The sequence below is a fragment of the Plodia interpunctella genome, chromosome 11 (assembly GCF_027563975.2).
Source record: "Plodia interpunctella isolate USDA-ARS_2022_Savannah chromosome 11, ilPloInte3.2, whole genome shotgun sequence".
NCBI classification, from domain to species: Eukaryota; Metazoa; Arthropoda; class Insecta; order Lepidoptera; family Pyralidae; genus Plodia; species Plodia interpunctella.
In genome coordinates, this window is record NC_071304.1 from 8,667,344 (window position 1) to 8,680,220 (window position 12,877).

Here is a 12,877-nt window from a genome sequence, read left to right on the forward strand (position 1 = left end):
ATTGACTGTCCTTTTATATATCTTATGATACTTTATTTTATAATTATATTATATTAAAAATATTTAAAGGGGCGAACCCAAGAAGTACTGACGTTGGTTGACGTAAGGTTGACGAAGGCCAAATGGTCTGAACAACTAAAGATGCCAAAGAATCTGTGAAGTAGAGGAGAAAAAGTAGAAACACAGATCCGGATATCCGGCGCTCTTTCTCATGATTTAGGAAATAACTCGGAAATCACTCAGATGTGAGAGACTTTATTTAATAACGGTTAATTAGTTATGTTCCTAAAATTCTTAAAATATGGACAAATTTATCCAAACACATATAACGTTAAATTAGTGTCTACTGGCTACTACAACCACTTGAATATGTCTGGAATGAATGGCTTAGTAAATAGGTAGGTTTGTAAGGTTCAGGAATTTTATCAGTATGCATAATAAGCACTTTATCTTCAGGGTCGTCCACGCCTGCAACGAAGTGTCCCCGACGTATATACATGCAAAAAAATATTTTTTATACTATTTCACGGTATCACGTGGAAAGAGGTGCAATTGAATGAAAGAAAATATTTGGACCTTACATTCTTACGAAATTTAATAATAAATCATATGACTACAAGCTTAGTCGACTGATTCGCGTTAGAAAAAAAGGAAGGCTTCGTATCAATCGCAGGAAACCCTGTAGTCATCATACCTTAGCCTGCTCCCGGCTGGAATAGCCCGGTGTAAATAAACATTGACATTTCTAACAAATAATTCTCCTGTGATTTCACGACAATTTGGGAATAACTTATCATGTGATGTTTCTTTTAAAATGAGATTATGTTAAAAACGCTATCAGCTTCTCATTTGCCACTTGACTTCAATGCAAGAGAGCAATAAACAAGCGAGTTTATTGGAAGCTTCAGTATTTAACACGTTTGCAGTGAAAGTACTCTAGTCAAGTGTACCAGGTCGGTCGTATATTAAAGTAAAGCTTTTGATATTTTTGTTTAATTTTTTTTAAAGCACTGTTTTTTGTAACGGCCAGTTACATTGGAAAAAAAATCCTTCTTTCTTTGGCTATGCGATTCGTCATCATATTCTTCATAGTCGTATTCCTCATGGCTGAGGGTCGTGTTCATTACGTGGAATGAAACACACATAACAACTTTTTTGGCATTATTAATGGAGTGGTTTGCCATTGCCTTCTCCATTTCACACACAAGTTGTGAAATCAACCAGTGTGCAGGTTTCCTCACGATGTTTTCCTTCACCGGTAGCAAGTGGTGAACGATGAAAACTACATACATGAGTCAGATTGGTATACAAACTCATGTGACACGAGTAGGACTCGAACCTGGGACCTTTCGATCCACAGGCGGGCGTCTTAACCATTACACCACCACCGATTATGAATTTTGAAATGCTATATGTATAGAATGTATCCTAGCGTGTTCCTGGTTTCATTCTCTGTTTGCAATTAAGTATCAGCCTCTCCCACCTTGGTGACTCCCATCAGTGACCAGCAAATAACTTTGTAAATATTAGAAACGTTAATCGTTGATTCTCAACCATTCCCACAGTTCGACCAGACATCCTGATTGCGAACCAATTGGCGAACCAGTGATTGTGGCAGAAAATTGGAGCGGTTAATTGGACTACATAGTTTAATCTTAATTTGTTCTATTGGTAGATAAATGGATGTTATAATTTCATTTCAGTAATTCCCAGTCTTATCATAGAATTGATAGCTCAAGTTCGTTGCGTCTAGAAACTGTCTTCTTCGATATTTTTGCTAATACGGTTGTCAGATTTTTATTTAAGTCGCTTGAAGGTATCGTGTTATGTTCGTGAAGGCTCAATTAAGACTTTAGACTATGTTTTAAGATGTGCTTTCTCATCTAATTTTGGATCTAGTCTCTACGTCTCTCTCACGTATCTAGTCACATTTCCATGAGTACTGTCGTATTCATGCAACGTTAACAAATTAACATAAGTCTACACACCGCCGACTAAACGATACATGTCAAGAACATCGCCCCAAAATCAATTAAATGGTTCGACTACATGTCAACCCTTGCCTCTTAACTAAACGTCATCCACAAACTCTATAAATAACTTCATGTAACAGTTCAAAGGGTGCCTCTCCAACTAATTAAAGTTTGTGATGGTGTGTCCAAGTCCTCACTGTCCTGTCTCGTAAGAATTTTTGGATTCCGGATTGGTTTCTTTGGATAGCCCTCTTCGTGAATGTGGCAATACAAAAAAATAGTTCTTTTTTTTCAAATGGCACCGATGCGTTGTTAGTTCCTTGTAATTTGCTTACTACGAATTAGAATTAATATCCGGACTGACTACTGGACTCACTGAGCACTTCTCTCCTCTCTCCCTCTCTCTATTAGAAGAGGGGATAATGAGAGAGGGTTATCTCTATTTCTTCCAAGAATTGTATCATTTGCAATTGAATATTATTGTAAGCCTACTTAAGCCTAGTTTATATTTGCGCTTATTTATGAGAATACTAAGAATTTTTGTTCCAATAACACTTCGCATAATAGAAAAGTTAGTTTGTACAAAGACTGTTTATAAGTACCTATAGATATCATCATCAAGTATTATGTTATCCATAATGAAAATGTTTTCAAATTGCCTTGCATCTGAAATGGCTTTTATGACTGTCACTATTTAGCAGCTGCAATCGTAAAAGAAACAGCTAATGTGCCGGTCGCCTCACGACGTTCTCCAATTTTTAAAGTGCAACAAAATACCTTATTTATAAAATGTTTATATGAACCTAACTCCGCATAAAGGATTTACTTAAGGTAGAGATTCTTACCACTTCATATGTGTATAGGTATTATGTTAAACCCTGTATTGTTAGGAATATAACCAAACAAATACAGAAAGTGCACGTGGGGCCGGCGAGTGGAACACGTGGGTACCGCTCGGGCGCCGGGCGCGGCCGCTCGATAGCGCGGAGGCTGCGCCCTGAGCTTCGCCCGGAGACGCTACGTGTCGCTTGATCCGGCTTGTCTTCTTGGTGCAGGAGTTATTAAAAAAAAAAAACGCTTCTCAGTATATGTCTGTAAAAAATAATTGTAATAAGTGTAATGACCGCTTATGAATAACTCTTTGAATACTTGACTTGCTATCTAGTAACTAAGGATCTTCTTTCCTGTCTTGGTGCTGCCATCGTATTACGAAGGTATAAATAAAAGCTAAGCATAATTTATACGTAAACGTTGGTTTATTTATCTTGAAAAGATTTCTCTTCTTATATCTATACATGATAGTATAAAAAAGTCTTAACGAAATATTAATAAACTGGCGCCCAACGTGAGATCTAAAAAAAATATTCTTAAACATTACACTCACAATAGACTCGCGTAATAAACTTCCGACATGAAAAATGCCAAGAAAATGACTTTTTCGCCGTCCTCGTTCCAAGATGCTTTCGGAGGAGTATTTCAGGAGGTTCATTACAGACGTAAATTGGCGTAAATTCCGTTCCTGTGGCACCTGAAAGCGTTATCATATTTTTTGACTTATGCTTATTGTGGAGCGCTCCCCTGTATCGTTATAGTTATTTGTATATCTATTTTTGTGTTGTCAACTTGTTGCTTCATTGTTTTGGTCTTTGTAAAAAAATATTTACCTCGTAAATCATAAGACGATAATAGTGCTCGAGATAGAGCAATAAATATGAGTTGCATTTGCGTAGTTCGTTACAATCGGTCGAAGAAGAATAAATTCTTATTAATCTTGTACTCGTGTTTTCTGTCGCGCATGCGTTATCAACAGCTGGACCTTTGCCTATTAATTTTAACAGTGGTTGATAAAATATTACCGGTTCATTAATTAGAGGCTCGGACCCAGGTTTTGCGAGTCCAATTGTTACTTTATCGGCTTAAGAGCCGTGAAAATTTTAATAGGAGGCGTCGAAAAGTGCGATTTTGTGACGAGAGCGGCAAAATTTTAAGGGAAAAGTTTTATGTGTTGAAATTGGGAATCAGATTTGATCTTAGGAATTTGATGCTTATTTCTTTTGCCAAAAAATATATTTCGAGCTAAAAACAGTGGTTTTACACACAAAAGCTATAGATTAGTTATCATTCTTTTTATTTTCTACTATGAAGGAATAGCAATAAAATTATATCTGACAGTATTTGGACATCAGGGAATCAAACAATTCAGGTCCATTAGATTATTTCGAACGGACTAGATACCGTATCTGGGACGCTCAATTAAGCAGCCTTGTTCACATTAAATTTTGATTGCCTCTAGCTGAATGAGGTTGATAAGGTATTGTAGAATTATAGTTTAAAATTTGTGGAAATTGACTTCTAATTTTAAAGTGCCCATGATTGCCTAATTTTGTAAGATAAAATCGTGCAACCGAAGCAATAAGTCCACTTATTGATATCAAAAAACTTAAAACTAAGTCTGCTGCCGACTTCCAAAATGCAGGTGAAGAAGAAGCGGCGCAACAAGCTTTCTGCAAATCTTCAAATAAAATAAAATGACGGTCTTATATTTATATTACAAGTACGTAAATTTAATCTTAGGATCAGTCGAGTAAAATAAGAAGTAAACGTACAAGATATAATCTAATAAAACTTTTAATAGCATTCCCAGAGATGCAGATGAAAAAGAGGCTATTAATGCTATAAGAAATGCCGGAGTAAGCTCTCCATCCAGAGTTATTAAATGCAGTATCTTGGGGGTACTGGGAAAGTATTAAAATGAACTTAGGTCGATGCTTATCAAGTTTATTTAATTATAGATGTATGCTACGACTTAGTTGACGTCACTGGATTCAATATTAAGGTTAGTCACAAGTCACAAATTAGTCATCCGTTCTGCAAAGGAACCAGGAAAAACCTTTGGTATTTATTCATATTTTTTCTTCATACCATATTCTCTTAAAGATTTTTAGTGTCGTTATTCGTGTTGAGTGTGTTGGTATACTTTTTAATTAACGCCATTGGGATATCTTCAGGATCTGCTGATTCTTCTGGTAGAATAAATTATATAAAATTTGACCTGTCCCGTATTATGATTACATTACGGGAAAAGTCAAATTTAATTTAATTTATGACTTCATCATTAGTCTTATCCACGTGGTAAGTGGTATGTACGTGTTATTTTTTTTTACTACTTATTTAGCTGATTATGCTATGAAACGGACTGACTACGGACTGTAGGACCAACCAATTTATACTGTGCTTTGCTTTGGAAAGCAAACCAGGCACATCCCTATTCACAGGAATGACTTTCTTGTTCTACTGTACCGTACCGTCCTTTTGTAAAGGCTATCGATTTTACTAAAGCACTTCCCGGTATACGACGCTGACCGGGAAAACCCGCAAAGCCTCTACATTCCCCAGTTATTAGTTCATATGCTTCTATTATTTTCGTATCTATGACCGATATTAAATTCTCCAAGAAAATGCTGTTTAATTTCTTTAATAGCATAGTTCTGTAAAAGGCATTTTGTTCTCTAATATTTTATTGAATAGCGACGCGGCCCGGCTAATATAATATAATCGCACGGTCTAATATACTGTTTTGTATGTAATAATCGTTTGTTATTGTATTGTCTAAACAACTGTGAAAACTGCAACAAAATCCTTTGGCGGTGGTTTAAAAGAAATCTTAGAAACAGACAGACGCGACGGGCTACTTTTTTATACTACTTGTTTGTAGTGATGTGGAATGATAGACAGTGTATGAAATATTATTTCATTTAGTACTATCTTTTTGGTAGATGGAATGATTATTCGCGCAAGACATCCCTATGTCTATGTTCCAACATAGTTATATTGCAAGTTAAATAAAAGCTGGTTATCACCTCGAGAGCATAATATATTTTGCCACAATATATCAAAACAATTTTGAGAAGCATTATTAATTGAATATTATGCGCGACTATCATGATTAAGGATTGAAGTTACGACAACCCAAAGTCAAAGCATTAATTCAGAAATAATACCTCCATATGTACCTTTTCACGGCAAATTGTTCCTTCCCAAATGAAATGACGTAGTCGTTCTGAAAATGCCAGTGCATTTCGGAACGACCACTGCTGAGTATTGTTACTGCGGTGTCTGTTATGGTTTTATTAGTACCTAATATCGTGACGGACAAGTATGAGAATTATTAAAAAGATGCAATGTTTTGAACGCAAATCTAAGTGATTCAAATTAGGATTTTCAGTCTGCGTTAATTTTTGACATTAAACTATTACTGAGAAGAAATTTATTTAAATAATGTTGGGCCCTATCATACCCGTTTAGAAAGCTGGAAATTTGTGCCATCAGGAATCCTTTGTATCTCGTAGGTCGTAGCATAGTTCAGTACGTGGTATGGTACGGTATACTGTGACCTACTAATAAATGTCAGCTAGGCTCTCGATCGCTTCCGGCATTGGAGCCGGACGTTGGCAGCCGGCCGGGTCCCCGGTGCCGTGTTACCATTGCTCCACTCAGCTGCTATAATATCGTCGAGTTATGTGAACTGTAAAAGACAATTTATTTTTCTCCAAGGCGATGCCTAGCAACCTATATTATCTATTCCAACAGTAAGCCGATGGGCATCAATCGAAGACCACGTTTCGCAATGGCTCTATCTACCCCGTAAGAGATCGACGTGATACTGTGACAATTTATAGAAAAAAAATAATTACAAATTAAAAAATATACAATAATGTGGTAGTATACGGTCTACTGGTTTGTTTTACTTTCTATCTCGTGGATATATGGCCATATCTCATTTAACATGCGAATGTAATGAACACCCACATCATAAGTTGCCACTACAAGCCAAACAGGGTTAGAGATATTTAAAGGAGCTGACGACCAACCTTGGTAAGATGAAGATGATGACAACTTCTAAGAAGCTGATCACAAGAAAGAATGCATAGTTAGAAAAACGTTGACACATTTTGCTGATGGCATTTTTCAATCTTCTTCAATTCTCTCTTAGAATTTTAATTGATATACGCCACATTGCTCAGGTTTCCATCAGAAGTCCCATAATTTTCTGTCGGCTTTATTACGTCTTCTTACATGTTTCAATCAATGTCAAATACGTCAAGGAGAATTTTAATTATTACACTGTAACATTGTCAAGCGTAATTTAGGAACTCCCTTTATTAGATTTATAACGGAAGACGTATTTTTGTTAGTATTAACAATTATTAGTGTTTTGTACATATGTATTGTAGCTGCCAACAAATGTGGGTTTATTTCAGCAATTTTTGTAATAATTAAGTTCTTATTAAAATCTTAATTTGTGCCGATAGCTTACAGGACATACTAATAGGCCTCGTCATTTGCATTACTAAAATAGCGACACTAATAAACATATGTCTACCAGATGAACAGTTATTTTCGTCCCTTCTAGCCGTGACTGTATTTACAGCGATCGTTGTGACAACTGAGACGATCTCTAATGCGGTCACGGCCAAGCAACCAGCAAATTGCATTACGGTGTGAATGCCGTCTGATAAGTCTGCATGTTGCGAGGCGTTTAGTGTGCCTATTGTGGTTACAGATGGCGATAAGCACAGTTTGTCATACAATTGTGACAAAGGTTTAGTTCCACCAATGAATAATGGTGATCTGCGAGCGGCATCAGTTTTACATACACATATGTACTTAGTTTCCAATATAAGTTTGTGATGTGTTTATTTAATATGAATGAATATGAATTTTGATAGTTGTTGATTTTGACGTCATCTAATAGAAAATTAGTATCTATAATGCAGTAATATGGTTCATCAATATATTCTAATACATGTAGATGAATGAAAAACATAATTTTTAGAAACATGTACTTCAAACAACGTGACCCCACTTTAAAAAGCTCATCGGAGTAGAAAGTAAATGAATAGACAATACTAATGATCATTTAGATCATTATCTGCGGTATAATGATTGATTGTACACCAACCTGAATGCATTGCTATTAGCTGCCATTACGGACCAAAGGAGAAATTGACACAGATTTTAGAGGCAACATTTGGTAAACAACTGCAGTTCAACCTATTCGAATTCATTGTAGATTAGGCGTTATTACCAAGGCATAGGTCCGTCTATGCAGAATAACTTGACATGCAATTGACTGTACATAAAGGTTCTATAGCACTTGCGTAATTATGGATATTGTTTATATTCCTAAAGATGTTTTCTTAGTTGTCATGATTGATCAAAAGTGACGCAGTTTAATATTCTGTCTTCTCGAAGCCCCTGTCAGTTTATATGAAGCATTGTTACCTTCTACGAACTTTCGTGTATTTTTCTACCGCACCGTTAGTAGATTTTTCACTCCGTTTATTTACAAATTGTTCTATTGAAAGGGTCTGAAGTGCTTTTGCCATCTTTTTTTGCTGTGAATATAGTGAATTTTAATTATTCCAACTTTTCTAGGTTCAACAAATCTTAGGATATAATTTTTTAGATTCTAAATTGAAGTTCCCCCACGTATCTGATGCCAAAATTTATTATAGTCGCCAAGCCACCGGAGTAACTATAATTACTTTTCTATTAAATCAAAAGTCATGTCGAATATCTTTTTGTTAAAAAAATGCTATGAAATGCACTTCATAGTACAAATTCGGTTCTCTAGAGAGTTCCCAACAATGTGCAATCGAGATCACATAACGGCGTGCGTTGCACAACGTTCCCTTTGCCCTTTTTCGGTGTCTGTTATGGTTTCATTGGTAGCTAATATCGTGACGGACAAGGTATGAGAATTATTAAAAAGATGCAATGTTTTGAACGCAAATCTAAGTGATTCAAATTAGGATTTTCAGTCTGCGTTAATTTTTGACATTAAACTATATTTATAGTCATTTGCCGATGTCGTAATTTTTGACATTAAACTATATTTATAGTCATTTGCCGATGTCGTCTTAAAAATATACAAATAGGTAGGCGCGTTATAGTAAGTCCAAACATCGCTAGAAAAATGTAAATTGTTTTGTGTTAATCTTGGGAAAAAAAAATGTTATGGTAATATTGGTATGAGATTTGACTGATTTCTATGTGAAATTCTTGAAAGAGACATCAAATAAAAATATCTCTCGATTCATATATGACTTGGCTTCTTTCTAGGTTTTGTTTAGAATATACATTTAGTTTTTCTTCTATATTAACGATTTCTTGTGTGTGATTTTCATTGCGCTTGATGCGACAACCGGATCCTGAATGCTAATGAATTTGTTAGTTTCTACTTAATTAAACTAATGTTAGAGTTATTTTCTCTACTGTTTGCCAGTAGAGACAATCTGGAAAGCAAACTAACAGGTTTTTTTTCCAGATACTCGACTTATATAATGATCCCTTAAAATTAGTGCTTTTAGAGCCGTTTCAAAGATAATATTCATCTAGTTTTCAGTTGAAATGTATATTCATTCAAATACAACCAAATTAAAGGCATTTTTGTCGGCCAGATTCCAGATATGAACAAATTTATTGCTGTGCCTCCTAGCTCTGTATGTACAGTCGACTACGTCGACCAGTGAATAATAATTTTATCATAGAAAAATCTCATGGGCATGTGATTCCCTAGAAATAAATCACTTCATAAATCACATCCCGTGGATGACGTATAAGTGACAAAAAGCCTTGACAGCCGATAGGCAACAACAGTATAACCCAAAGAGTATTCTTTAATTTTAACTTTCAGTTCAGGTTCAGATTTTTTTAAAGGTTTATTTTTATAAGCGGACCCCGCTTACAAAAATAAACCTTTAAATTTCTTCTGGCAGCCGAGAATGTATAATGAGAATGAATACTCTCAAATGACAGATGCAGATATAGAACAATATCATATGACAACGCAATATTTTTGTACTGGACAATAGTTTTGTTTTTAAACTTTCTACATATCCTGATCTTAATTTAGTTTAGTAAAGTTCAAGTAGGATTTGACTCTTTACATAAAGAGCAAGTTTTTGAACAAGTATAATATTTGAGCTCACGATGCCAAGTATACCGAATGTCATACGGGTTGTACCTGCTGGTTATGTGGATATCTTTATGGCTCAGTCGTGAGCTCGTGACTTATGAGTGGTCTCAATTTTCTAATACATTTCGAGCTGTTTATCGGGGCCAGAAATTGGACATGATTTTATTGACCACTCGACTAACGTAATTTATTGTACATCGTAGCTATCATCGCGGCGTACATATTTCAGGGGCCAGGGGGGTTCAATTTGACGTGCAGTTGTACATTATTGTGTAGTTATAGTAGATATTGTTTATGACATATATACCGAAACGTAGACTGAGCAATCTAGAGACTTTGTCATATAATTTCGCTCATGTTAGAAATATTAATGCATACTACTCGGAAAAGAAACAAGTATTTTGTTCCTAACACCCGCGTGCTCAGCCGAATCTGATGTTTTGTAACGAAATAGTTCGGACAGTTGACGGAAATTTTCTATCTCTTTTAGGTACACTACGTTTTTTTAGTTTTCTCTGTCGTTGGGTCGAAACTATCATGACATCGCCTTTCTTGGATTTTGCGTGTTAACCTTACCATTGACGTTAGAAGTAGAAAATTTACATGACATCATTGTGGCGAGACATGCTGATCCTTATCTTCACAATATAGTAAATAATTTTATTTCAAATAGATGCATAAATATTACAACACATATAACTTTATGTTGCAGTCCGACTCAATAGTCTGACTGCAACAAAAGTTTAAGTTGTTGTGTAACACACATATTGATGTGTGATAAAAAATTCGGATTGGCAGTGGTTCGTTTAACCGTTGTTAGAAAAATTATGAATTATGAAAATTGGATGTGTAGTAACAACTACTTATTTATTCGGAAGACCACTGGATCAGTTCCAATTAAAGCTTCCAAAACTTCGAATACTTTTTATCCAAATTCCCACGACTGTAAAGAAAAGACCAGTGCCACAGCTAGTTAAGAAAATTAAAGTAATTACACTAGAACATAATTAGAAGTCCTAGTATTTCCGAGAGAGATAAAAAACGGTATGTCGCTCTAACGAGTTGACTGTATAAAAATAAACTACCGGGAACCAACGATAACCTAGACTAGACTCAAGGAAAGCTGTTAGTCACAGACTAGTTTTGTGTCTTGAGTAGACTAGTGTTTTTGACATTATAAAGTTTACCGCTTCCAGAGGATGAATCACTCTCGATTATGATCGTAAGGTCCCAGGTTCGGATCCTACTCGTACCACATGAGTTTGTATACCAATATAGTTTTTATATATTTGTATTGCATATTTACATTTTACGACCAGAATCTGATATGTTAGTAGGAATTAATAAAAGGACCGATGAAAATGTAACCTTGAACTTTAAAATGTAAGAATAAGTTTATAAAGCAAATAAAACTAATTTAAAAACAATAATTTATTATGCCATAAGTATCATGCACAAAATCTATATAACTTATTGCTGGTGGTAGGCTGTACAATGTCAATCTAAATTGAGCTCTAGGATTTATGTAAGAGAGGTTGATGTAGTTTGTCACAGAAAACCTGCACGTACTCCAAGAGTACAGATTCTGAACCCTAAGTAGATGACGAGCTGGTACAGTTCGAATCAAACATTTCTGTTCTGAGGCTTGTGGTTCTCATCTTCCGTGGCGATTAAGTGACTTCAGCTGTCAAGACTTATAAAGCCTCTAACAACAGCATTCCCCAAAGGAAAGAAAGTTGAAGTTAAGCAGCAAATCGGGGCCGAATCTTCAACATTTAAATTCGAGAACTAAAGAGAAAGCTGCTCTGAAATTATAACAAGCGGTCACAGCCGCTGAAGGTGTTCTATCGAGCGGGTTTGATCGACCCCCTCACGTTGTAAGTTGCAACACCCCGTGGACACCTAACATTAGGTAATATTCCTCACTGCGACGCAGTTTGATTCGAACAGTCACCGCAGCATCATCACGCGTAGATCTCAATAGCATAGTCCAGTCTGTAACTTCTCTGGCTCTTCAGTCGTAACGTTACGTAGTTATAGCCAACGCCGCCTGACGTGCAGTTGACTGAGGCTTCGCTGTTCTGATAGTCGTAGCAGTACACCGCCTGGAAGAGGAAATAACCAGAAGTTTATATACAGTACAAAAATCTTCATCAACCAACAGCGGGCTTATTGCTATAATAACAAATGTGAGATGATTGTAGATTTTTATTGAGATATGTTTGTTGATTTGTTCGTTTGTTCTGTTTTGACTTGTGAATTCTTAGACTACTCTGACTAACGTCGTTTACACAGCACATCACCCGTACTTCCTTGCATCTGATCATAATTGCAAAGAAGAAAGTTGTATATGTTAATATAACAACATGGCCTTTAGAAATTAAAATGTAATTTAATTTACGTTTAGAGAACCGCAGATCAAGTTACTTAACAAAGACCTTTATGCGGAAGCAATAGCGGTGGTTTAGCAATGAGTTTGCGTAGTTTGACGTGTAGTCGACTGTTCCCGCAAATGGGCATGCAATTTAATTAAAACAAAATAATACCGTAATTGGCACAGCAGAATTCGTGAACTCCACATAGTCCACCCTCTTCTTAAAAGGAAAAGCTTCCAAGAATACTCTTTTCCTATAAATCAGTTTAGAATCAGGAGTCTTTACTCCGAAAAAGCGATTTTCACTTGACACGTACACCACAAAACTGAACAACGTCACCCATATTAAAGTCTTCATTTTTATTTTTAAATTTAAAGTCAAAGTTAATACAGCTATAGATATTGAAAGTGTAATGCACACTGTTTGCAAAATTCGCAAATAAATTTTGACCTGAAGACCTGGAGCTGATAATTCATTATCTTCAATGACATATAACAACACATTAGTTATTCCTTATTTAGCAATTTATTTCTTGTTATGAAACGTAA

At 35.7% G+C, this 12,877-nt stretch overlaps 2 protein-coding genes across 4 annotated transcripts in view; one reads left to right on the forward strand and one right to left on the reverse strand.

The window, feature by feature from the left end:
• LOC128673717 (protein tweety-like) overlaps positions 1–12,877 on the forward strand; it is a 72,182-nt gene that overhangs the window by 37,898 nt on the left and 21,407 nt on the right. The window lies entirely within an intron of this gene.
• LOC128673719 (probable salivary secreted peptide) lies at positions 11,919–12,686 on the reverse strand. Its single transcript, XM_053751764.2, has 2 exons — positions 12,501–12,686; positions 11,919–12,059 (listed from the first exon to the last, which is right to left on the reverse strand). The coding sequence occupies exons 1-2, from the start codon at positions 12,684–12,686 to the stop codon at positions 11,919–11,921; spliced, it is 327 nt and encodes a 108-aa protein (XP_053607739.1).